The sequence below is a fragment of the Peromyscus maniculatus genome, chromosome 11 (genome assembly GCF_049852395.1).
Source record: "Peromyscus maniculatus bairdii isolate BWxNUB_F1_BW_parent chromosome 11, HU_Pman_BW_mat_3.1, whole genome shotgun sequence".
Classification (NCBI taxonomy): domain Eukaryota; kingdom Metazoa; phylum Chordata; class Mammalia; order Rodentia; family Cricetidae; genus Peromyscus; species Peromyscus maniculatus.
In genome coordinates, this window is record NC_134862.1 from 91,698,528 (window position 1) to 91,723,924 (window position 25,397).

Below are 25,397 nucleotides of genomic sequence, written 5' to 3' on the forward strand. Positions count from 1 at the left end.
AGGACAGGACGCTGGGCTCACAGGACAGAAAGTGTCTCTGCCCTCTTGAACTCTCTGAAAGAAATCTCAACTTCCTTCCTCAGCCTTCAGCCACACGCAGGCAGCAGCATCTGCTGACCCTGATCTGACCTTAAGATATTCAGTCTTAGGCTGGGGAGACGGTTCAGGTGGAAAGGCACTTGTGCACATATGAGGACCAGATTCAATTCCTAGCACCCACATAAAAAAGCCAGACACTGTGCCCTTGCTTGTAACCCCAGCACTGCAGAGGTATAGACCAGCAGATCCCCGGGGCTTACTGGTTAACCAGCCCACCCTACTTGGCCAGTTCCAAGCCAGTGAGAGATCCCAGCTCAGTAAACAAGATGGACAGCTCCTAATGAATAATATCAGAGAGCGTTCTCTGGCATTTAAATATATATGTACACATATCTACACACACACACACACACACACACACACACACACACACACACACACCTTCAATAGTAAGGACAGAGGGTGTAGCTCAGTACTAGAGGGCAAGATGCCAGCCAGTGTCACCCCCAGCACATCTTCAGGATTTGGCCTGAATTTGGTACAGGTCAAAGACCACAGGCAAGAATGGAAATAATTGTATGGGTTCGGGTCCTGCTAGCTGGGCCTCTGTAGAGCACTTCTGGACGGGCCTAGGCTTCCTTCCCTGGGTCAGTGCCGGCTTAGATTATTTCGGTGGATGTTTGGGGTATCTCCAGAAGTCACGGCAGGCCCTCTGAATCCTGTCCTGGGCTCTATGACAGCCCGCCCCAACTCTGCTTTCTCTCCTGCCTCAGTCACAAGATCACTGCAGCAGGTATAAAGGTCTTCCCCCTGGCGAGGGAGCAAAGAGAGCGCCTAGGCTGTGGTAATTTGGCCAGGACTCCTGGGGAGGAGGCGTGGACCACAGGGTGGGCGTGGTCAGAATTGTGGGCGGAACCCCTAGCGGCGGGCGGGGACTTCCCGAGCCCTGCTTTCGAAGGCAGCTTTGGTGCCTGGAGGGAGTGAGGTTGGCCCTGGAGCCCGCGGTGTCGGGGATCCCGCTTGGAAGGTGAAACGCCTTGTAGTTGCAGCGGGTCCTGCAACGGGTTCCCTGAGACCGGCGGGGCCCCGGACGCGGCTGGACGCGGCTGGACACGGTTGGTGCCACCGCCCCTCTTCCCTCCTCCTGGGTTGGTCCTGGGCCCTTTTAACTCTCCCTCCAACCTGACATCCAGCCCCTAGAAGGCGCACTATTCAGTGCCATGGAAACTGGGGTCCCCTGGTGGTGGATGGAGAGCAGAGCGGGAGAACTAGCAGAGAGTACATACCCTGTGCCCACCAGGGCAACTCTAGGATTGACAGGTCGCTTGCACGCTGGTTTTAGGACTACGGATTCCCTAGTGTGTCACTCACCTTTTGGCCCCACCCTCTAAAAGAGGCAAGTGGCTATCGAGTCACAACCTTCCTTGGAAAGGGGAGTCAGTCACCATCAACTGAGCTATGGATGCCTTAAAAAGTCACTGGCACTGAAGGCTTTGAACACCCTACGCGGCAGCGAGAGGTAGGCCAACCCAATTGACTCCATGGAGAATATTGTTGGCCCTGAGGCTGTGAAGAAATCGCCTTTGGCGATTACAGCCGTGGCTCTGTTCTGTAAAACCACAGCTATAGTGATGGTCCCTGGGGAGTGATGGTGGCTTGGGGACTACCTTGTTGCTGGTTGTCTTGGGAGAGAAGATGTGTTCCCCAGGAAGGCTCCTGAGGGCTTGTGTGGTGACAGCTTCCTCCCAGCTGTGGGTTAGCCCTAGAGTGAGCTAGTGTTTGGAACACATCACCGCAACGCTGTGCACCATGGGCAAGCAGCTCGACCGACCGCAGCGCCATTTACACTGTTGCTGAGGGATGACCCTATCAGTCGAGTGTGCAGCCATGCCTTCCTCAACCCAGTGCCTGGAAGAGGGTGTGGGATGCTTACCTGCCGTGGTCACATGAGGCAGCAGGGCTCTGCCGCACACATGTGGCTTGGTCTCTTTTCTCTGTCTTTCCTCAAAGGATACAACTCTGAGTAGTTTGTCCGGGATCTGTATCTAGCTCTTGACTACATTCACCTTATTCCTTGGGGCAGAAATCAATAGTGAGGAACTCCCAGCATGCCAGGTAGAGTCAGGAGGGAATCCTGGGAAGAGAGCCCTGGGTTCTGCTCTGCAAAGTGTTTCCTCGTTCACACTGTGTGGGGTTCTGGGGGTATCCCAGAGTAGGGGCCTAGGTCAAACTTAATTACAGAGTGGCACAAAAAACAGTCCCTATTATAAAAATCAGAATGACCTAGCTCATACATATGGGCTTGATGGTCATACTGGAAGACACTTCCATCCTAATCGGTGGCCCAGGATCACTCCCCTCCAACCTTTGTTGCTCTGAGCAAAGCAAGAAGAGCTTTCTGATTCCACTGTGTGCCTGCAAAGCTAATCTTGTCAGGTTTTAGTGTTGTCTGGGGAGGGACGACCTCTCCTGGGGCTGCTGTCTCCACCACAAAGGTTTCTTCGGTAATCTCCTGCATCCTCAGTTTTAGCTCTGCTGGGGAGTAGAATCAGAATCGTTCTGTTTGTCCTTGCATGCTGTCAGTCCCATGTAGCAAAAAAAAATCCCTGAAGTAGCCAGTTCCTGAGCCCAGGTGTGTTTCTTTCATTCTTTGTTTTGTGGAGAAGAATTCAGAGGGTAGATCCACACCTTCAGTCAGATCTTTCCAGTCCCGGTTTCATAGTCTTCGGATGGGTGAACCATGGCTGTGACATGCTCAGCTCTGTGGGACAAGGTTGGGGCATGGCCCCCACAGTTCTGAGCTGTCCAGGTGGCGGTGGGAAGATAAAACCTGCAACGGTGAGCCAATTAGAGTGCAGTCGAGGAAAAATCATAGAGTGGCGTCTGCTAACTCCAGGAAACAGGGTGTGGGGGCTGAGAACACTTGGAAGAGCTGGATGTTAAGATGTTCAACTTAGAAACCAGGTAAGGCCCAGGCCAGGCCGGAGGAGAGCCTGGATCGGAACAAGCAGGGGCTCCTGCAGTCCACCTGCTCACTCCCCTCTGCAGCCCCGCTCCTGCTGCATGTTCCCCCCACCCCAGCCCACCCCCGCACTCCACACACCAGCCCTGCCACACTGGCTTCCTTCATGGTTCTGACCATGCCTTCTCTTCCCCTCCTCTCCCCAGAGCATCTTCTACTTTTTCTTTTAGAGACTGGGTGAAGCCCAGACTATCCTGGAACTCTGTGTGTTCCGGGGGGCTGGCCTTAAAGTTCTCCTCTTACTACCCCGTCTCCCACGGGCCGGGATTAGAGGCAGGTGAGAGTATGTGCACCCAGGTGCAGGTGTGCGTGGAGGCCAGAACAGGCCATGGGATCCCCTGGAGCTGGAGTTACAGGTGGTTGTGAGCTGTCAGAGTGAATGGTGGGAGGTAAACGTGGGGTGTCTGCAAGGACAGTCAGTGCTCTTAACTGCTGATCCATCTCCCCAGCCCTTAACTTTACCTTATAATGGTCAGATACTTTGCCCTCCATACACATTAATAATATGGGTAATTGTGATAAATGCATAAGTAGCATTTATGTGGAGCCAGGCACTGTTCTAAGGACTGAGTGATTACGCGATGAGCTGGGATTCAGACTCATCAGGCCTGGCTTGAGATCTATTCACTTAAAACCTCTCTGTTACACCCAGGACAAGTGACCTGGCCCTTTGTCTGGTTCGTGTTCACATTCCTGATGCCACCGCAAGGACCATTACCCAGTGTTGCCAGACCAGTTCTCCATCTGGACTCAGCTTCAATGTGCCCTAGAGCGCTCTCACAGTCAATAAGTAACTTAATAGCCAATGAGCAAAATGCAGTGTGTGAGATACTGTAAGAGACCCAGAAATCTGAGCTGTTTGTCCCATCCCATTTGCCCTTCATATTCACCCCTCTTTAGAGGAAGGGAAACCCTGAAAGGATTTGAACTCTGCACAAATGTAACAGAGGCCGCACCAAAAGCCACCTCTGGCCCTGAGCTCAGGACCACAGGTTGCTTGGAGATGTGACTCCATCTCCCCATCTCCATCTCCGTAGTGACGAAGCAGTGAATGTGGATCCCTAACATGGACATGCTCAGATGTGCGAGACTGCCAGAACACTCCTTTAATTTCTAGAAATCAACTTCCTGTGCACTTGAACTCTGGATCTCACTGGCCTGGGATTCACAGTGAATGGGACCCTGGGATTGTCACAATTTCCGATTTTATGCACCGCCAAGCCCTCAGGGACAGGGGTAGTGAGTGTGTACTGCCCAGTCCTCGGGTCACTCCGGTTATCCCTAAGGGAGGTCTTAGTCCCCGGCTCCCGGCTCCCAGCAGCCCTTTCTGTTCTAATGGCTCTGGCACTTCACAACACAAAGCTAATCCCCCAGGGCCTGAACCAAGTCCTGTCCTCCTGGGCCCTCTAGACCATGTTTCCTCTTCTGTGTCTATGGCCAAGCTGCTCTCTCCCTGGATTTCTCAGCAAAGAGTCTATGTCCACACCCCAAAGGCCCTGCTTGGGAACCCACAAGCTAGCTCTTGGTGTAATTCTGTCACATGTTTGCCAGAGGGTAAGGACCAGAGAAACTGTGAATGGTGGAGGTGGGGGAGGCAGGGTGGGAACACAAGGAAGGGGAAAACATGTGTTCTCATCCCAAACATTATCAGTCTCCACTCTGAGAGTAAGGTTTGCTTAAAGCCAGGATACACGTGGAACCATTTTCATCAGTAGGTCAAAGGCCTTCCTCTTCCTCTGCCTTCAAGGTCCCCTGTGACAAGCTGCAGCTTTGCTTACATGGAGGTGAATGTTCTGCTCCGGGCAGGATTGGCTGGCTCTGACTGCTGTCAGACTTCCTTGGGTAGTTTCAGAGTCCACAAAAACGGGGACATGCTTCTAGTTCATGGTCACCACTATGCAGATACATCACTCACCCACCCAGTTTGGAGCAACAGAGACCCTTCAAGGATTTGAACACATGCACCTTAACGCCGCTATCATCCCTGGGATGTTGTGACCTGAAATGTAGGAACTGGGGACAAGGAGACCAAGACTTGTCCAGAATCCCCAGTTGGTAGCTGACGGAGGATTCAAACTCAGATGTGGCGTCTCTGGACCCAGCGCTTTCTGCTGTGGTCTCATATATCATGGAGGTAACTGTCACCAGCAGACAAGAGTCTGGTCACACTGACTTCCTGCCCCAACCTTGAATGGAGCACAAACACTTCTGATGTCCTGCCTTGGCAGACTCCATGTGCATAAACCTGCTGGGGGAACACATGCTTCTCATCAGGGCACATCACCCAGCCCTTGCCTGTCTCGGTCTGATGAAGTCCTCTTTCCTCCTCTGCACCTGGATTCTTAGGCCCATCCTCCCCCTACTTTGGGACCCAGCTTGGCCTAAGAAGCTTTCTCTTCAAATACTGAGTACAGACCCTCCCCAGGACTATTCTCAAGTGTTTTACTATCTCACCTTCAAATTCCCATCCTCTGCATGTCTGACCTGGGCTTAATAAGGTTTCTACTCCCTGTCCGCACACACCCACCCAATCCCAGCGGCTTCCAATTTACATCACTCTGCAAAGGACTTGTGTTGCTCTAAGCAAATTGTCTGTGTCGTTACCTGCTGCCTTGGACTTCCCAGCTCTCCCTGGCCCAGCTCCCTGACCTGGCACTTGCCCAGCTTTCCTGGCAGTTTACTTTGTCCAGTGATACTCGAGGTTTAGCTGAGCTGCATCTGGGGAGGCTGTCAGAGCCTGCGGTGTTAATTTTCTAATTCAGAGCGCCGGCGACGGAGCCTAAACCTGGCGACAGACAGATCGGAATGTCCGATGCCATGTGAGCTCCCTTCACCCGGGGGTTTTAAGTGTGTCGTGCCAGGAGCTAGTTTTGCATAATCACTCAGTGGAAATGATTTCGTTTTGATCAGCTGTTATAAAAGTGTGCTAATGAGTCTATAATAAGCAGGCAGAAAGAGCCATTCCGAGCCTAGACCTTTGGGATACTAACACTGGTTTTACAGAGTATCATTTTGTTTGCTTGTTGTTTGGGAGTGCTGGGGACCATTGCCTAAAGATATTAAAGCAAACGGGAGTCATTGTTATGTAATTTCCCGTGAATGGTAAAAGACACACCAACCCGCTCCAGGAAATGTTCCTTTTCTCTGCATTCCTCTTCAGCGGTTTCTCAGGGTGTGCCTTTCTGCTGAGGTGTGGGTACGTGGATGATGCTGTCTCTTTGAGCAAGGCACTGTTGGAGGATTGTACACAGGTCGCTGGTTCTCTGGTTTGCCCCCACCCCCCCACACCCGGTGTTACTGGAGGAAGCGGTAACGATTATCCTTGCTATTTTATAGATGATTAAACTGATACTCAAAGAACTTCAGCGCTCGCCCCAGCTCACGCACCTGTTAAATTGTGGAGCTACATCGAATTTAGCCACTAGTTTGGTTGGCGTCTTAATTTGGAAAATGCCCCGCATTTCGGCAGGCAGTTGGCGCTTCCCGGCAGAGCCCAGCTCCGGTTTTCCCCGCTGAGGGCGAGGCGGGCTCCTCCCCTGGTCTCCGCCCAGTGTGTGCCCCCTGCTGGTGTCCAAGAGTACCACCTCTGCAGGACCTGAGAAGTTAATCCCAAACTCTGTTGCCTCCTTCGCTCAGATTAAACCATGGGGCTTTTCCAGCTCTTCCTCATGAGAAATCCCCAGCGAGAGGTGAGAGAATTTGGGGTGAATTCATTAATACAGCTCAAAACCAGTCGTATAGAATTTTGTCCATAAGGCATTCACAGGCGAATGGATTAGTGCCGCACAACCATGAGGCTAAAAGCAGGACTCCCAAAGTCCTGTCCACTAGGATGTGCTCACTGGGCCAGCCCCATCAGAATCACCTGGCAGCACGTTAGACCCGCAGGCTCTTTAGCTGTGAAGGTAGCTCAACGGGGAAAGCCCAAGTGTGAGGACCTGAGTTCAAATCCCTAGCACCCCACATCGAAACCAGCAACTGTAACACACAATCAGCAATCCCATTGCTTCTGCAAGGAGATGGAAGAGACGAGAGAGTCCCAGAAGCTTGGGGGCCAGCTATTCTGGGGTACAGAGTGGCAAACAGCAAAAACATCCTGCCTCAAATAAGGTAGTAGAGGAATAATACCTGAAGTGGTCCTCTGGCCTCCGCATGAGCACTGTGCCCCTCTCTCTCTCTCTCTCTCTCTCTCTCTCTCTCTCTCTCTCTCTCTCTCTCTCTCTCTCACACACACACACACACACACACACACACACACACATACACACACACACACAAATTTCTCTTAATTAACAAAAGCACACGCTCTCAGGTTTCCCCAGACCAAATGGATCAGCATCTCCGCCTCCAGGGGACCCCTGTGCACAGCATCTTTGAGGCTCTATATGTTTGGTAGAATTTTCAGGTTTGATTTTGTTTAAAGATCACAACGACAACCTGACAACTGGGCTTGCAACTGGATTCAAATCCCAGCTCCACAATGTACTCTGGGTGAGACATTAGTCAAGGGCGCGACCTCACCAGGTGCCCGTTGAATCATCTAGAAAATGATCTGATGCTCAACTCGTCAGTTCTTCAGCTCTTAGGATGCCCCATCCATATCTGAGACCCAGTGCTTACACACCAGCTCCTAACCCTGCCGCCATTCACCCAGCTCTGCTGCTCTGAGATGCCAAACCCTCATGGTGGCCTTACTTCATGCCTCCCATCCCCAGCACCTCCCTCCCCCACCCCATCCTACTCCCCCCACCCCCACCCTCAGAAACCCACAAGACCCCTGAGTCAGCAAGTTCTTGGTAATTGTCTTGTCCTAGTACTGGGAGCTCAGAAACCAAATGATCGCAGACAGGTCATGAAAAAGACTTCTGGGTCCCCAAGGGAAACATCCACAACACTGTAGTGATTGTCTCTTCCTCCCTGGTGGTGCACAACAGAAAGGTGACTGAAGGACTTAGAAGTCACCTTCTGCACCAGAGGCTGGGCCAGACATTTCTCAGTCTCTTCAGCCCTCATGTCTTACAGGTCTCAATTTCAAAAATTATTTAGAACATTTCACTTCCAGTGAAGATTCCATTTAAGGGGACTGGGGGCTCACACCTCTAATCCCAGCATCTGAGAGGCAGGAAGACTTTGAGTTCAAGGCCAACCTGGGCTGCACAGTGAGACTTTGTCTCAGAAAGCCAAACATCAAGATGAGTAAGAACAAAGATAAGGACAGTTATATGAATGAAATGCCATAATGAAACTCATCGCTTTTGTATGCTAACTTTAAACTTTAATTAAAAAAAAAAAAAGCCCCAACACAAAAAGCCAAAGAAAGAAGTGAAATCACACATAGTAGAGACCTGCTGAAAGGAAAGTGATGCACAGTGCAGGAAAATGTGTGTAATGTTTTCTAGTTATTCTCTCTTAGGAAAGCAAATGCTGTGTCTCCTGATTCATTAATTTTTTTTATTTTTTATTTTTTTGCTACCACGGCTGTGATGAGATTCCTACGGTCTCCGGAGTTTTTGAACAACCCGCAATCCACTGCCCCTAGAATGAGAAGAACTTATTAGATGTCCCCGGTGTTAGGATGGGACACAGCGACTGTGGCTTCCAAACGCTAATGGGATGAATATTGCTGGGGCGCTGGGGTCGTGCTAGGAACGGTGGGGGATCGAGTATGAACAAAACCCAGTCCTTGCCTCATGACTTACAGCCTAGCAGGAAAGGTGTAATGTAATGAAATGCTGCCATGGAGATGGAGCCAGAATGTCAAGGGAGGGGGGTGAACGTGCCTGGAGAGATGTCAGGACTGCTTTGAGATAGCCTTTGGAGGGAGGATGGGGTGGGATGAGCCAACGAGACATAGACATGCACTCGGAGCTTGGGGACCAGGCTAAGCAGAGACGTGGAGGCCGAGGGGAGGCCAAATTCTAAGACTGAAGGTGAAGTCAGACGCAGGGCCGTGACAGCAGACAGTATAGAGGTGATGAGGACAGTTGGCTGGGTTGAATTACCTCTGTAAAACGACAGTTCAAGCCTGACGTGTCCCCTCTAGGTAGCTCTTCTGGAAGGCCTGCAGTCTGAGGTGGGGACCCTGGAGCCACCCTGAAGAGTTCTGGTTTGCGGGCCTAACTACTGACTAATTCATCGAGGACTTTTCTAGTCAATGCTGTCTTCTGGGAAGCTCTCTCCAGTAGCATGCATGTGTTAGAGACATGTGTGTAAGGATGCATGTGTTAGGGTCACACACTTAGATTTTTTGTCAGAGTGACAAAATACCTGAGCTAATCTGTAAGGGGGGAGGTTTCAAAGCTTTAATCCATAGTCACTTGGCCTGTTGGTCTGAGGCCTATGGCAGCGTAGTAGTCATGGAAGCGCACATGGCCTATCTTATAACATCAAAAGCAGAAAGACGGACAGGAGGGGCCGAGAGTCTCAATATCCCCTTCAAGGACACACAGCTACAGTACCTTAACCTACCTCATTACACCGTTCCTAAAGGTTGTACCATCCCCCAAGAGCGCCAGAAGCTGGGGGCTAAGACTTAACACATGGGCCTCTGGTGATATTTAAGATCCAAACCATAACTCAATGGGAGATAAGCAGGGTGGTCACTGGTCATCTAAGGCAGTGGGCCTTGAATTGAGGCGGGCAGTGGAACTCCACAGTGAAACTGCTGAAGTTCCCAGCTGCTGATGCTGGCTTCTTGGGGAATCCATGCTGACCTCACCCACTTTGTAAGATTTTTGAGGAGAGACCAAGGGGATAGCTGCTCTGAACAAGCTGAGGCCAGTCCCATGCAAGGGACCAAGAGAAGCACACAAATCTCTCATCCGCTGGGCAGCCATCCCTGCAGGGCCAGGAGGAGCGAGGCAGGCCCGAGAGAGAGCTGGATGCAAACGGGTACATCCATTCAGCAAACATTTACCATAAGCCAGGGAGAACAAAGCACTAGATGGCATCGAGAAGGAAATTCTAATCTACAAAAAGGGATGCAGGTGACTTTTTAAGTACAGCCCAGGGAGCCTGGTGGCAGTTTGTGCGTGCATCTTTGCAGAGGTCTAGTATTAGGCCTGTGGCTCTGAAAGAAGGTGGGGAATTTCTAGCCTCCCACGAGTTCCACCCTCCCACCCCCCAGAACCCCCGAGACTGGGAACTCAGCGCTCCTCATGCCGTCCCTCCCCCCTCCCCCCTGCAGCCCCCACAACCCCTGCACACGGAACAAAGATTACAGATAAGTGGGAAAGTTCTTGCTGGGCTAGACATAACAGACGTGCTTTGTATTGAGGAATCATAAACATTTAGAGAGGCAAAGGCAAACAGACCCTAATGAGAACAGCGAACATCAGTAAATAAATCACTCTCCTGAGCTCACAGCATCCCTAGAAAACTAATGTGCTAATCTCGGAGTCCTGTTTGGAGAGCAGTTGTCAAGTGTTGGGCATTCACCTGCTGGGCCAATCCCAAAGGATCTAGAGTGGGTGGGGCTGAGGAGTATGAGAGCTGTACCATCCCCAGCTCTCAGGAACAGGCAGTCTGCTCCCAGCTGTGGAGATGGTGCCTCTGGCAATCATGATGGAATGAGTGAGCCATCCTCTACCCATGTCAGCCTCAGCCTGAAGAGTTGGATCCCCTCACAGCAGCACAGAGTGGGGCTACCTCTTGGCTGTGCTGAGCTCTCCTGTGCCGAGCCCCCCGCCCCCCCCACCCCCCAACACACACAAGTTCAGACCGGAAGAGGGCAGCAGCAGACCCAGGGCTGGAGCCTGGCCTTCCTATTTCTCTTAGGAACGGGAACAAGGAAAAGCTGGCTGCTGTGTGAAGTGACTCCTGAACTGAAGGAGAAATAAGGGACATGGAGACAGTGTGCTGAGGGCACACCTGAGTAGTACACCCTTGTGTGGATGCCAGGACGCATGGTGTGTGGACATACAGAGGGCAGGCAGCTGGCCTGGAAGAGCTGGGAAGCCTGAGGGCTGAAGGTGCTGGGGGATGGTTTGTAGAGATGGTTCATGGGGGTGGGAGAAGGAAACGTGCCAGTAGACAGGCCACAGAGGATGAAGAGAAGGAACCAGAGACAATAAGCTTCAAGGACCCACCTCCAGTGACTCACTCCCTCCAACTAGGGCTCACCTCCCAAAGCTTCTAGAGCTCCCCAAAACAGCACCACTAGGTGGAGGGGCCAGCTATTCAAATAAGAGCCCAAGGAAGACACTTCAGATTCAAGTTATGACTCCACCAAATGGGCAACCCTTGGAAAAGTCCAAAGCATTTCTGGGTCCACAGTTTCTCCAGCATTCTGTCTATAAGCCTGCATCCCGTACTCACACTGGGAATTAGTCCACAGGTTATTATTATGTGAACTTTGGAGACACTCTCTGAGGCACCTATTTGCAAATGATTTTTGGTTTTCTTTTTTTTTTTAAGCTTATTTGTTTATTTATTTATTTATTTATTTATTTATTTATTTATTTATTTATTTATTTATTATGTATATAGTGTTCTGCCTACATGTATGCCTGCAGGCCAGAAGAGGGCACCAGATCTCAAAGATGGTTGTAAGCCACCATGTGGCTGCTGGAAATTGAACTCAGGACCTCTGGAAGAGCAGCCAGTGCTCTTAACCACTGAGCCATCTCTCCAGCCCAAATTTTGGTTTTCTGTATAGCGAGCCTTCCATGCTTGGTGCTCCAGTGGCGCCCCAGGTTTGGACCTGGTACTTACCAGAGGAAACATTCTTTCCACAATGTGTCTTGTGGACATAGCTAGCCTGGGACTCAGCTCAGACTCCGGGGCCTTGCCAACGATCCATTACTGCTGTGATTTTTCTAAGGATCATGTATTCAATTAAAACAAGGGCTTCCCTGGCTCAGCCTGAGGCATTCAATAACTAACTGTGGTGTCAGGGGAGCAGCGGCACCCCCAAAATAAAAGCCTATGGATTTGCTGCCGATACCAGAGCCCATAACTCAGATTGCTTCAACAGGCAGCTTTTCTACTCAGGCAATTAAGAAAGGAACCTGCTCTCTTAATGGCTGGGATTAACTCCAAATGAAGGCAGCTGAAACGAAAAGGATGCTGACCTTCTCTCTCTGGCCTGATTATCTTAATTAACACTGCATGGCAGGAGTTTGGAGGCCAGCATTGATTGTTTTATTCCTGTTTGTCCCCCTCAGAGCCCTAGACACAAGTTAACCCGGCCATAATAATCAAACCCAATCAAAACCCAATACTCAACGGTCTTCCAGCCTTCTCGCCAGAGCTGCTTCCTGCAAGGGAAACGCAGGGTGTGTGACTTAGAGGGGATCCTTTAGACCCACATTTCTCAAAGCATGGCCTGAGAACTGCTTGCATCAAAGGAGCCTGGGATACAGTTTTAAAACGCTACTTTCAATAGCCTCCAGGCCTGTAGAATCTGTTGGAGCGCCAGTAGCGGGTTTTAGCTTGTTAAATTGGTGGGTTTTTTTTGTTTTTTTGAGATAGAGCCTTACATTGCTCAGGATAGCCTTGAACTTGCTATGTAGCCAAGGATGAACTTGAGCCCCACATCCTCCTCCTTCTCACTTCCAACTACTGGGATTACAGCCGGAGGAGCAGGTGTTCAAACTGTTAGAGCCCCGAGTCACCTACGGAGAGCTAACAACTCCAGGTGCCCATGCCTCACTCTACTAGGGATGGCCAACCTTTTAACATTGCAACATAGCATCAAGAACCTTGTGATCAAGTTACAAAAAAAATGAGCAAAACTCTCATATTTTTAAAGTATAAGTTTATAATTTTGTGTTGGGCAGCATTCCTGACCATCTTTGGCTGCATGGGACCTGTGGGCTGAATACTAGAGATGCCTGCTAGGTCAACTAAAACCAGCCTTTCTCTGCTGGGACCCAGGCTCAGACCCCAGGTAATTTCAGGGTATTGGCAAATTCAACAACTATTGATTTATGCCAATGACTCTTGGGCCTGAGTGTAGATAAAATTTTCATACCTGTTAAGAATACAGATTTCTGAGGGTACACCCCCCATCTGTAAGTGTCTCACTGAATAGGCCTACAGAAACACAGATCTCACAGGTCTCAAGACTCTACCGTGACTCTAATAGGTAACCAGGTTGAGGACTGTTCATCTTGGTCAGTCTCTAAGAGAAACATAAGGACACTGAGGCTGGAGAGAGGACCCTGGCCTTCCCCCATCCCTGAAGCTGGGTCTGCCTGGCTGTTCCCAAGTCCATCCTACTATTCGGTGCAGGAGGTGAAACTGTTTATACAACTGAAATCCCCCTTCCGTAACTGAACTGGCGCTGTCTGTTCAGCTATAATGCTTGTCTCAAAATGTGCACTAGTTCCTAAGAAAACTGACATTAGGCAATGATACTGATACATTTGGGAAGATTATTGGTGTATTAGAGAACTTGACTGGGGATATGGTTCAGTGGAACACTCTTGCCTAACATGCCCAAGGCCATGGATTCAATCAACAGCAACAAAACAAAACAAAAAGCCCTGGTATTAGAAATGCCTAGTTCATTTTTTCTTGTATGCAATTTCTTAAATCCAAAGATAGAAAAGTGCACCAAGCTGAACTAAGCCACCTAAAGTACACAAAATGCACCCCGGTGTCTGTCAGCTGCCTCAGCTCTTCATGTGTTTTGAGCCTCAGGCATCTACAGTTGGCATTAAAATCTTCCCCCTGGTACCAGACAGTCCCACCATTTCATAATAATTTGGCAACTGCAGCCCTCCTGGTGCCCACTTCCACCAGCAAACCTCAGGTCTTTTCCAAAGTCCTGAGATTTTTTTTCCAATGTCTACCGAAGTATTAATGGGTCACTCATTCATTTAACTGAGCTCACCACATACCATTTTTATTTCATTCCTGTCCTTTGTCTCCTTTTTTTTCCCTATAAATCCTGGAAGCACAGTGTATGATTTTTGAGGTGGTTTTTGTTTTTGTTTGAGATAAGGTTTAACTATGGAATCTAGTTTTGAACTCTCGATTCTCTGCCTCCTTCTCTCAGGTTCTGGGATTACAGGCATGCACCACCACACCTAGCTGAAGGGCAATGACTTGTCTTGAGTGGGTGTTCATGGTGGGTGGAGGACCGAACCCAGGACCTCACGCTTGCTCTACATCTATGACCAGGGCATGTGTATGTCACCAGAGACTCCTAACTATGGAAGTTACTGTCTGTGTTTCTTTTTCTCATCTGGATAATGAGTCATGGATCCATTGTCCCTTAAGTTTAGTCCACTCTTCTTCTTTTCCTCCCTCTACTCTTGGCAAGCGCTAGAGGGCAGACTCCTCTGATGGGGGTTGAAGGGATTTCCTGAAGGTTAGGGCCGAACTCCTGGACCTAGAGAGAAGCAAGTGGCCATGGCTCTAATGCTTCCCTTGGGCTCTCCCCTCACATGCAGGACCTTGCGCCCCTCTGACCTCAGCCACTCAGGGGTGTGGCTTTAGTCCCTTGCCCGTCTCTGTGGTCTCCCCTCATGCCCACACAATTCAGTTCTCACTGCCCCACCTCTGCTATGTGGACTCCTTCCTGGACGCTCATCATTCAGAAGTTGGAGTCTGGAAGAGCTTGGCAGTCTGGTGCTCATCTTTAGTTCGGCTCGCCTTGTTGGGGTTGGATGTCGTTACTTCCACACATTCGAGCTTCTGGCTTCCATCACAGAACAAACGCTTGCTGGTTCCCCTCCCACGCTCTCAGCATGAGCCTCTTCCATCACCTCATCTGATGCTTAGCTGGCTCCCTGGCTCCCCTGTCCTGTCAGCCACTTTAACCAGAGATCTGCTTCAGAGGTAAAAATGGAATCATCCCACCTTTTTATATCTCTTAAAGATGTAGGTCTGCATGATATCTTTGTAATTAGAACTTGGGTCCAGTGAGTTGTTTGAAATCTGCTTGCTCAGTTGGTTTCATCTTCCTTGCTTTAATTTTAGCTTCTCTTGTGGATTCGGAAATTGAAATATATCTTGAGATATATGTTATTTAGGCCTGTCACTTATTACCAGAAATTCAAGGTCATCTAGTTCAGCAGACGTACCTGGGGACCAACACTGATCCCTTCAAAAGTCAGAATTGAAATGAAGAAATTCAACCGTGCTTCTCTGAGCGGGCATCCTCACACTTGTGTCTCTGAGGGAATGTCTCCATCCGGTTACATGAGATGAGAAATCAGCCCGATGTTTGGGGAAGATAACAGCTGCAAAGCCATCGGTGACTTGGGGACCACACTAGCTCTTTCCTGAACCTTCTTGTATCTCAACACCATGTGTATCTTAGAGTCACTTAAAAACCCTTATTCTTGGAGTCAGAGTTTCTGTTCTCTTTTCTTCTAGAACAGAGGCCAGCAGTCTGTGTTTAGACTGCACAGCCTAACACGTTTACCATCTAGCCCCTTACAGACAGTGTTTCCACCCCCAACCTATGAACCGTGGTGGTTGTTTGTATGTGTACTGAAGGTCCTCTAGATCACATGAAAACAGGCAGGCTCAGGGAGGCTGATGTGCTCTGAGTCCGGGTACAGCATTAGGTTTGTGATGCCAGTGGAGGATAAGGTCACAGAACTGTCACCAGAGTTTCAAAGTACTCAAGACCTCAGAGCCTGTGAAGAAGCTGTGCACAGTGTCATGTGCCTGCAGCCTCAATGCTTGGGGACAGGATGCTGAAGAGAGAGGAAGATCCTGAGAGCTTGTTGGCCAGCTGGGCAAGTCAGAACAGTGTGCTTCCCGTTCTGTGAGGGCCCTGTCCCAAGGCAGCAAGGCAGAACACGACAGAGGAAGACACCCAACATCCTGCCCTGGCCTCTGCAAGCATGCACATGGGTGTGCACATCCTTATACTCACTTGCATGCACTATACAGACAAAGCACAAAAAACAAACCATACAAGGGCTACAATAGTAGGTTGCCCACGGTCAGGCGGTCTGACTGTGTGCAGCAGAGCACCATGGCATCCTCAGGTGTGGGCAATGAGGCTATAGTCTTGCATGCTTTGGAGGCCACACTAGGTCCCACTTCCTACTGGAAGACGTGAAAAAAGGATACGTAAAGTTAGATGTGGGAGCTTCCCACTGCTGCTTGTTTTCCTACTCAGGTCCCAAGCCTGGCTTGCCCTTTCTTTTCTCCACTGAAGTGCATTCAGAGTCTTCATGTTGGGTACCACTCAAAAGACTTACGTTTCACACTGGATTCCTTCATCTGCCTTTCGGGGTTCTACCAGCTTCTAGAATCATAGTCTTGGGGCTGCACGTCAGGAGAGCTGGAGCGTCGCTTAAGGTCCATTTCAGCAGCTGCCTCTTATATTATCTCTCAAGCTGTCCACCTCTCTCCCTGTAGAGTCCAGTCTGCTCTCTCTAGACTTGCTATGTCAGCCGGGACTCATGTTTGGTAATGACCAGAGCCGTGGGGGGACTGTTCTGGGTCTAAATGATGAGTACACACTTGAAGTTGGCAGCCGAGCCCCATGATGGCTAGTCTAGACCGGGTAAACAGGAATCCGCAAGGAGAGAGATGGCCGGCTCAAGGGATGATACAAGAGGCCAGTGCCCCTTTAAAGGCACAGCCTCGGTGACCTGACTTCCTCCCACTTAGCCCCACCCACTAAACGCTCCACTACCTCCCAGTGGTGTCCTAAGATGACAATTAATCCTTCAACACCCGGGCCAGTCCCCACTTTCTAGAATACAGACCCTTTCAACAGAGGCTTTTGGTAAGAGCCATTGATAACAAGTGAGGTGTGTTCCAAAGATGGGGGATGTTTGGAAGGAGTCTGGTGGAAGATCCACCTCAGCTCCCCTCCTCACCTCTTTCCCTAAACCTGCCCCTTCAAAGCCCACCAAACACAGCTCTTCCCCCAGAGAGGATCAGGACTACTCCCACAAGATATGTGTATATATATATATATCATCCCAGAAAACAGACTCATGGTTCTTCCCTTTCTTCTTCTCCCTGTCTGCTCTCTGCGGGGCAGGGGGATTACCCAGGAGAACTTTACCCATTAAACCTGGGCTTTCCGATTTGGTCTGATTCGGTTTGTTGCAATGGCAGAGAGGCCTTCAGGAGGCCTAAAACTTATCAGGGGAGCCATGCACATGGAAGGTGTCTTAGTTACTGTTCTATTGCCATGAAGAGACACCATGACCACAGTAACTCTTAGAAAGTATTTAATTGGGGCTTGCTTACAGTTCCAGAGGCTTAGTCCATTATCATCAGGGTGGAAACATGGTGGCAGGCATGGCGCTGGAGAAGTAGTTGAGAGTTATATACTGATCCACAGGCCAAGAGAGACTGACTGGGCCTGGCATGCGATTTCGAGACCTCAAAGCCCTCTCCCAGTCATACACTTCCTCCACCATATTCCTCCTAATCCTTCTAATCCTTTCAAAGAGTTCTACTCTCTGGTGACTAAACGTTCAAATATCTCCGCTTATGGGGGCCATTCTTACTCAGACCACCACAGAACACACTGAGCTTTCTGAGATCCTTGTTAATTTTTTTCTGTCCTCACACAGCACCTATGCTTGGAAAACAAGACAGTCACACCTGTGAGACACCTTTGCTACTGAGGCACATGGATGGATAGTGAGCTCCCTGCACCGAACTTCAGCAGGTGGGTGTATTTCTGTTTGTTGTTACGTTCTCACACAGTCTTGTGTGTGTCCAGTATGCAGGGGGTGCCTAGTCCACTTAATTCAACTGACCAAATCTGATTCTTTAGGAAGACACAAAAAGTACTCAGGGCCTATATGATGATGTGCTCAGATCTTTGAGGATGGGCTAGAGTCTGGCTAGAATGCAGTAGAGAAATCAGTGTGTTTTTTTTTTTTTAATCTGTTCACCAGCTGTGGTTCTGGGGGTTCAGAATGGGGAATGTCTGGATGAACAGAAGTAAAAATGCCTCTCTCCCTTGTGATTTTCTACTTCCCTCAGCAACTCTGGAACTAATGAGCAAACACCGAGTCGGTAACAGTTTTGTTGTTTGCTGTTTTTGGGGTGCTGGGAGGAAACCTAGAACCTGGCGATACTAGTCAAGTACCCTACCACTGAGCTACCTCCCCAGCTTGCGGTATCTTTAAAGCGCTGGCGCCCTGTGTGTAAAATATGCACTATCAAGCATTTGAGAAGAAGAGTGAGTGCTTTTGTTCCACCCAGCAGAATGTTTGTGGAGTCAGTTGAGCCAAGGGCTCCAAGGGAAGAGCCCCATCACACCGGAAACCCTCAAGTGCTGAGGACCCAGGGGCAGATCCTTGGGCTGTGATGTGTTTCTAGTCTTCTCTTTCCCCATAGGTCATGGCGGATCAACTTGACCTCCTCTTAGGCGTGATCTTCATGGCCAGCCCCATGCTGGGAATGTCTCCCTGTTCTTCTGATGGCCAGATAGCCTTATTTCGCTTCTGTAACCTTACCCAGATCCCCTGGGTCCTCGACACCACTGAGAGGCTCCTGCTCAGCTTCAACTATATCAGTGTGGTCAATGCCACATCATTTCCATTCCTGAAGCAGCTCCTGCTGCTGGAGCTGGGAACCCAGTTTACACCCATGACCATTGGCCGGGAGGCCTTCAGAAACCTGCCCAATCTTAGGATCTTGGACCTGGGCCAAAATAAGATTGAAGTCTTGAATCTAGATGCGTTTCAGGGACTGCCCCATCTCTTTGAACTTCGACTTTTTGCCTGTGGCCTCTCCAGTGTTGTCCTAAGAGATGGCTACTTCAGGAATCTGAATTCACTAGCTCGCTTAGACCTATCTGGCAACCAGATTTATAGCCTTCATCTCCATTCTTCATTTCAGGAATTGAATTCCTTAAAGGCCATAGATTTTTCTCTCAATGAAATCCTCACTCTATGTGAGGATGAACTCAAGCCCCTGCAGGGCAAAGCACTCTCCTTCTTTGGCCTCAAATCAGCTAGCCTGTTCAGCAGAGTCTCTGTGGACTGGGAGACATGCAGGAACCCATTCAGAGACATGTGGCTGGAAACTCTAGATCTTTCTAGCAATGGCTGGACAGTGGACATCACAGGGAACTTCAGCAACATCATCTGGGGGAGCCGGGTTTCCTCTTTGATGCTTACGTACCATATAATGGGGTCTGGCTTTGGCTTCCAGAACATGAAGGACCCTGACCAGGACACATTTGCTGGCCTGGCTAGAAGTTCGGTGATATTCCTGGACATCTCCCATGGTTATATCTTCTCCTTGAATTCCCGGGTGTTTGAAACGCTGAAAGATTTGAAGATTCTGGACCTTGCCTTTAATAAGATAAACAAGATCGCAGACAACGCATTTCATGGACTTGACAATCTCCAGGTTCTCAATATATCATATAATCTTTTGGGAGAACTTTATAATTCTAACTTCTATGGGCTACCTAGAGTGGCCTACATTGACCTTCAAAAGAACCACATTGGGATCATTCAATCCCAAACATTCAGATTCCTGGAAAAATTACATACCTTGGATCTCCGTGATAATGCTCTTAAAACCATTAATTTCATTCCAAGCATACTGACCGTCTTCCTGGGCGGCAATAAGCTGGCCAGTTTGCCACACGTTCGCTTCACAGCCAACTTCATCCAGTTATCTGAGAACAGGCTAGAAAATCTGTCTGACCTCTACTTCCTCCTGCAAATTCCCCAGCTCCAGTCTCTCATCCTGAATCAGAATCGCCTTTCTTCCTGCAAGGCAGCCGACACCCCTTCAGAGAACCTGAACTTGGAACAGCTTTTCCTTGCAGAAAACATGCTGCAGCTTGCCTGGGAGACTGGCCTCTGTTGGGATGTTTTTAGAGGCCTTTTCCGCCTCCAGATCCTGTATCTGAATAGTAACTATCTTAACTTCCTTCCACCTGGAATATTTAACGATCTGGTTTCCCTGCGTTGGCTCAATCTTGGCGCTAACAGGCTGACCTCTCTCTCTCCTGGCAGTTTACCTGCTAATTTAGAGATTCTTGATATATCTAGAAATCAGCTTTTCTCTCCTGATCCTGGGTTGTTTGCTTCACTTAGCATCTTGGACATAACTCATAACGAGTTTGTCTGCCAATGTGAACTTAGCCCTTTTATCATCTGGCTCAACCTAACCAATGTCACCCTGCTTGGCTCTCCTGCAGATGTATACTGCATGTACCCTGACTTGCTGCTAGGGACCTCCCTTTATGAAATCTCCACCAAGGACTGTGATGAAGAGGAAACCTTGCGGTCCCTAAAGTTTTCCCTTTTCATCCTGTGCACCGTCACTTTGACTCTGCTCCTCGTCACCACCCTCATAGTCATAAAGTTCCGGGGGGCTTGTTTCCTGTGTTATAAGACCATCCAGAAGTTGGTGTTCAAGGACAAGGTCCAGAGTTCGGAACCTAGTGGATACAGATATGATGCCTATTTTTGCTTCAGTGGCAAAGACTTTGAATGGGCACAGAACGCTTTGCTCAAACACCTGGATGCTCAGTATAGTTCCTGCAACAGACTCAGGCTGTGCTTTGAAGAAAGAGACTTCATCCCGGGGGAAAACCACATCTCCAACATCCACGCAGCTGTCTGGGGCAGCAGAAAGACTGTGTGTCTAGTGAGCAGGCAATTCCTCAAGGATGGCTGGTGCCTGGAAGCCTTCAGGTATGCCCAGAGTCGGTGCCTGTCTGACCTCAAGAATGTTCTCATCGTGGTGGTGGTGGGGTCCCTGTCTCAGTATCAGCTGATGAAACATGAGACTATCAGAGGGTTTCTGCAAAAACAGCAGTACTTGAGGTGGCCCGAGGACCTCCAGGATGTTGGCTGGTTTCTCAGTAAACTCTCTGGGCACATACTCAAGGAAGAAAAGGGAGAGAAGAGAAGCAATACCCTTCCGTTGCAAACTGTAACAACCATTTCCTAGTGGAAGGAACCCTTTACAAGCACACAACTTTGTATGCACACAACTATTTGGGGATCCTTCCCAGGGGTTGTTTTCTGACTATGAGAGCATCAGCAATCTCTTAATTTCCATGTCAACAGGTGTTTTGTGTCACTGACTTCCAAATGGAAATTAACAGGTCCAGAAAACTGCAGTTGCTTCTGAAGGGGCCCACTCACCATCAATTTCCTTTCAGGCCGGATAATACTGTTTCCTCCCATTCTAGTGCGTCCTGGATGCAATCGCAGCTTCCTAGATGGTGAGGACACCTTGGAGCAGTGACAGGTGGCTTCACGCTCTCTGTGCTGTTCAGTTCAAGAGCAGGCTGCTGGATAATCCTGAGTTCTTGACCCTGCAGAGCATGGACAGAGGAGACGGGGCCTTGTCTGGCCATAGAAACGAGGCCAGTGCTGAGGACTGCTGTCGCTCTCCCTCAGTGAGAAGAAGTTGGAGGGCAGCGGTCCCATCGCTGTGGCCACAGCGCACTTCCTTCCTGTTGTGACCCCGCAGGTCCAGCGTTTGTGGGTCATGGCCATCTTCCGACCTGGACCTCTCGCCTGATGCTCACACCCTTCCACGACTTAGCACCAGCCTGACCTTTGCGTTTTCTTCCCTACAACTATACACCAGCTGTTGTGTCTGCCGCACAAGTGTGAGAAGGATGTGGACGTCACACACTGATCTCTTACTGCTTCTGCGCTTCCTTAGCTGTGTAACTCGAGCATTCTATGTCATGCCTGGGCCTCGGCGTTCTCTCCTGTAGGCCTAACGGTATCTACCTCATAAATATGCGGCAACCGCTCACTGGCCAAGAATGTCATGGCTTCTCTGATAGTTTTCTTAATTGCCCTAGTGACCAGAGGAGAAGACTCACATTCAAAGGCCCCTGGAGGCTGCAGTGATTTTTTTTTTTGAGTTTGCATTTTTTTTTTAATCCTAAAAAGGAATTTTTGTGTACTCTGCCTTCTAATCATCTTTGTGCATTTATTAATGGAGCAGTTTTTCTGCAGAAATGTTAAGGAACTTTAGACCAAAGAACTTGCGTCCCAAGTACTCTTGCCTGTCATTCAAACTCCTTCACACTCAGTGTCCTGCGAGGCCAGCTGTGGCAGCGTGAACGCACAGGGGGACTCGCCACCAAATGTCACTCTTGGAGCCTCACGGGGGCAGACACATGCACCTCAGACTCTTTGCACTTCTTAGGCATGTGTCTGAGCATACCCTGCAGTCGGCATTATACTTGTCATTATACAAACAACATACATCCCACTCCACCTCTTCTTTCTGGAATGTTCTCCCATATCTTCCCATCCATTCTACACATTCTTTGAAATCCAGTCCATAAAGACCCCGTGAATCCTTCCAACCCCAAGTCCTCCACCCTTTCTTCTCTGGACACTCTCGGTACGACATCTATTCTTTCTCGCCTAGGACTTACCCCTCGCTGCCCCTCTGGACCACAGACTCCATGAGGAAAGTTTGCCCCGTGCTCCCAGCCCCACCCTCACTAGTCACAGCATCGCATACGGCTTAGGGACCACGTGGGAGTCTTCCGCCTGCGCCTCCTGCCCCGGCTTCTTCCTCCACTAACTCCCACCAGGGTTGTTTCCCTACAGTAGCATGACTGCTTCTTTGTGGTGGCCTCGGATTTCTGTCACTGAAATGTATGCCTGTGATGTGTTTGGCGTGTGTGTGTGTGTGAGGATACCCCAACTGGGAGCCCTGGTGGCCAGCCCTTTTCTGTTTACCTGTGTGTGCTGGGCCAAGGGTGGGACCTGGTCCACAGTAAGTTCTTAATAAATACCCAAGTGTCTGATGACGCCCACTTTCTTATGTGTCCATATAGTTGTCTTGTGCTCTTAGACCTCCAGGGAGGGGTAAGGGCAGGGCTAGGCTGTGACAGTGACATCAGAGAGAAACAGAAGGCAGGTGAAGGTCGAAGATGCCACAGGCTCCGGGAGGCACTGGGCTTCATCTTGTGGTGTGGGCACATCTGGAACAGCCAAGAGTAGTGCTGGCATTGAGGAACGGGTGTGTGGGGGCAGGAACACAGCCCTGGGCTAATCACAGAGAATCCACTCTTTTGATCCCTGTTCTAAGGGGCACAGCAAAACCAGACCCCAGCCTTCCAGACAGTTACAGCCACAGCTCCTAAAGACGGAGGCAGATGAGGCTGGGCTGGTTCAGTCTCACCACTCTGCTGTCCTTCAACCTTGGCTGCAGGGACACACTACAGGGACAGCCATGATACTCAGCAGGTCTCGGCAGAGCCTCTCCCTGGAACGAGGCGGCGCCGAGCAGCTAAAGAGGAGGAGATGAGGAAAAGTATAGACACACGCAGCTCCACAACTCTGCCTGCTTCTGAATTACTCAGAAAAGTGTGGCTTTCCTCTTTTTCTTTCTACCTCTCTTCTAAGCATGCTTTCCCTGGCACTTTGGTCTTCCTTTTTTTTTTTTTTTTTTTTTTTTTTTTTTCTGGAGCCCCCCTCTAGGCCACATGGTCTGTCTGCCTGACTTCCCTGCCGGCTTCACTCACGTGACATGGCTTTCCCCTTTTTCTTCTCCAGTCTACTCACCCCAGCATCTGCTGAGGTACACACCCTGCCCGCCCTGGGGTTTTTATTTGTTTGTTTGGTTTGGTTTGAAGTTAAACTCTAACAAAATTGTTTTCAAGCTTTAAAAAAAAAAAAAAGGACTCTACTGCTCAGCAAGAAAATTGAAGGGCGTTGGTTCTCTTTAGTCACTAGAGAAATATAAATCAAAACCACGTTGGTGTGACACTACCCACCCACCAACATGACGAAAATCAAGATGCCTGGCAGTACCAAATTGTGAAAAAGACATGGAACAATGGAAACGCCTTGGTTGATGTTGAATATGTAAATTAGCATCTTTTCAGAAATCCAGTTGTCATTTCCTGGTAGTGTTGAATCCACACATGTCCCCCGCATATTAGAAACATGTACATAGTCCACCAGATGCTTTGTCAGCATTATTTACAATAGCCAATACAGGAAGCAACTTTCTTGTCCATTAACCATAAAAGAACAGACTGTGGCCATTAAGAAACATGGACACTTCAATGATTGCAGCAATTCATAACCACAGGCGCCAATCTCACAGAAATGCTGGCAGTGGAGCATAATGATTATGTATGAAAAGACAGCACCCAGCTGATCGTGTTGACAGCAGTCACCTTTGAGGCATACGGAAGGGACTTCTGAGATACTGGGTAGGCTCCATGTCTTGACCTGGGCAGTGATGACCAAGGGTGTACAGTTTGTGGCAATGTAGTTTCTGTGCACCCCTGGATCTGTTCACTTTTGTCCAAGGTTGTATTCTGCAGTTTAAAGTCAAAGAAGCTTAGGAAACAGGGACATTTTTTATCATGTCTGTAGAATAGATGAGCAAATGCTTCATCCCCAAAACACTTCAGTTTTGTTGGGAAGGTTATTGAGTATCATTGTGTTTCCCTGCACTGCCCTCACCAAAACGGTGATTTCTCTGGGGATTTGGGGAGATCATTAGGGTACAAGAGGACACACGTTTTCATTATGCATCTTTGCTATTAATTTATTTTTTATTTCTATACAGCATATATGATCAGAGACAGAAGACAAGTTGTGGGAATTCATTCTCTTCTTCCACCATGTGGGCTACAGGGATTGAACTCAGGCCGTCGTCAGGTGTGGTGGCAAACCCGTTTACTCACTGAGACGGCATTGCACACTCTCACCGGAGCCTTTGATACTACTTAATGTTTAACAATGTATGTGTGAGCCGGGCGTGGTGGCGCACGCCTTTAATCCCAGCACTCGGGAGGCAGAGGCAGGCGGATCTCTGTGAGTTCGAGGCCAGCCTGGGCTACCAAGTGAGCTCCAGGAAAGGCGCAAAGCTACACAGAGAAACCCTGTCTCGAAAAAAACCAAAAAAAAAAAAACAAAAAACAAAAAACAATGTATGTGTGTGTGTCTGTGTCTGTGTGTGTCTGTGCGTGTGTGTGTGTGTGTGTGTGTGTGTGCGCGTGCGTGCGCGCGCGCGTGTGCATGTGTGTGTGTCTGTGTGTGTATGTGTGTGTTGTTAATAAGTCTTTAAATAGGCAAAATAAATATGCCCTCACTCAAAATCAAGAGGATAACGTCTGTCTGTGTAAAAGACAGAGAATATAACAATTGTCACCCAGAATTTATTTTATCTACTTACTTTTTTCTTTCAAGGCAGAGCCTTACCTTGTTGCCCAGGTTGGGACTGCAAGCATATGCCACCATACTAGCTCACAATTTTTAAATTAAACAGGCAAGGTAGAGAAGTTATTTCAGCCGATGACTATGTATGGACAAATCATGTCGAGCTGGCAAGGTGGCTCAGCCGATGGGGGCCTGCTCTGCAAGCCTGGCGGTGTAAGTTCGATCCCGGGAAACACACACAAAGGAGGAGCCAACTGACTCCACAATTGTCCTCT

At 49.2% G+C, this 25,397-nt stretch overlaps 1 protein-coding gene across 5 annotated transcripts; it reads left to right on the forward strand.

The window, feature by feature from the left end:
* The first annotated feature begins 968 nt into the window (after nucleotides 1-968).
* On the forward strand, nucleotides 969-22,754 carry Tlr5 (toll like receptor 5). Of its 5 annotated transcripts, XM_042258751.2 has the most exons (4): nucleotides 969-1,154; nucleotides 6,398-6,750; nucleotides 17,563-17,660; nucleotides 18,338-22,754. In XM_042258751.2, the coding sequence occupies exon 4, from the start codon at nucleotides 18,341-18,343 to the stop codon at nucleotides 20,915-20,917; it is 2,577 nt and encodes an 858-aa protein (XP_042114685.1). In that variant the 5' UTR covers nucleotides 969-1,154; nucleotides 6,398-6,750; nucleotides 17,563-17,660; nucleotides 18,338-18,340; the 3' UTR covers nucleotides 20,918-22,754. The 5 variants fall into 5 exon arrangements, with proteins under 5 accessions (XP_042114685.1, XP_015862553.1, XP_076404240.1 ...); XM_016007067.3 differs by lacking the exon at nucleotides 6,398-6,750; XM_076548126.1 differs by lacking the exons at nucleotides 969-1,154; nucleotides 6,398-6,750 and adding an exon at nucleotides 1,175-1,558.
* The last annotated feature ends 2,643 nt before the right edge of the window (nucleotides 22,755-25,397 follow it).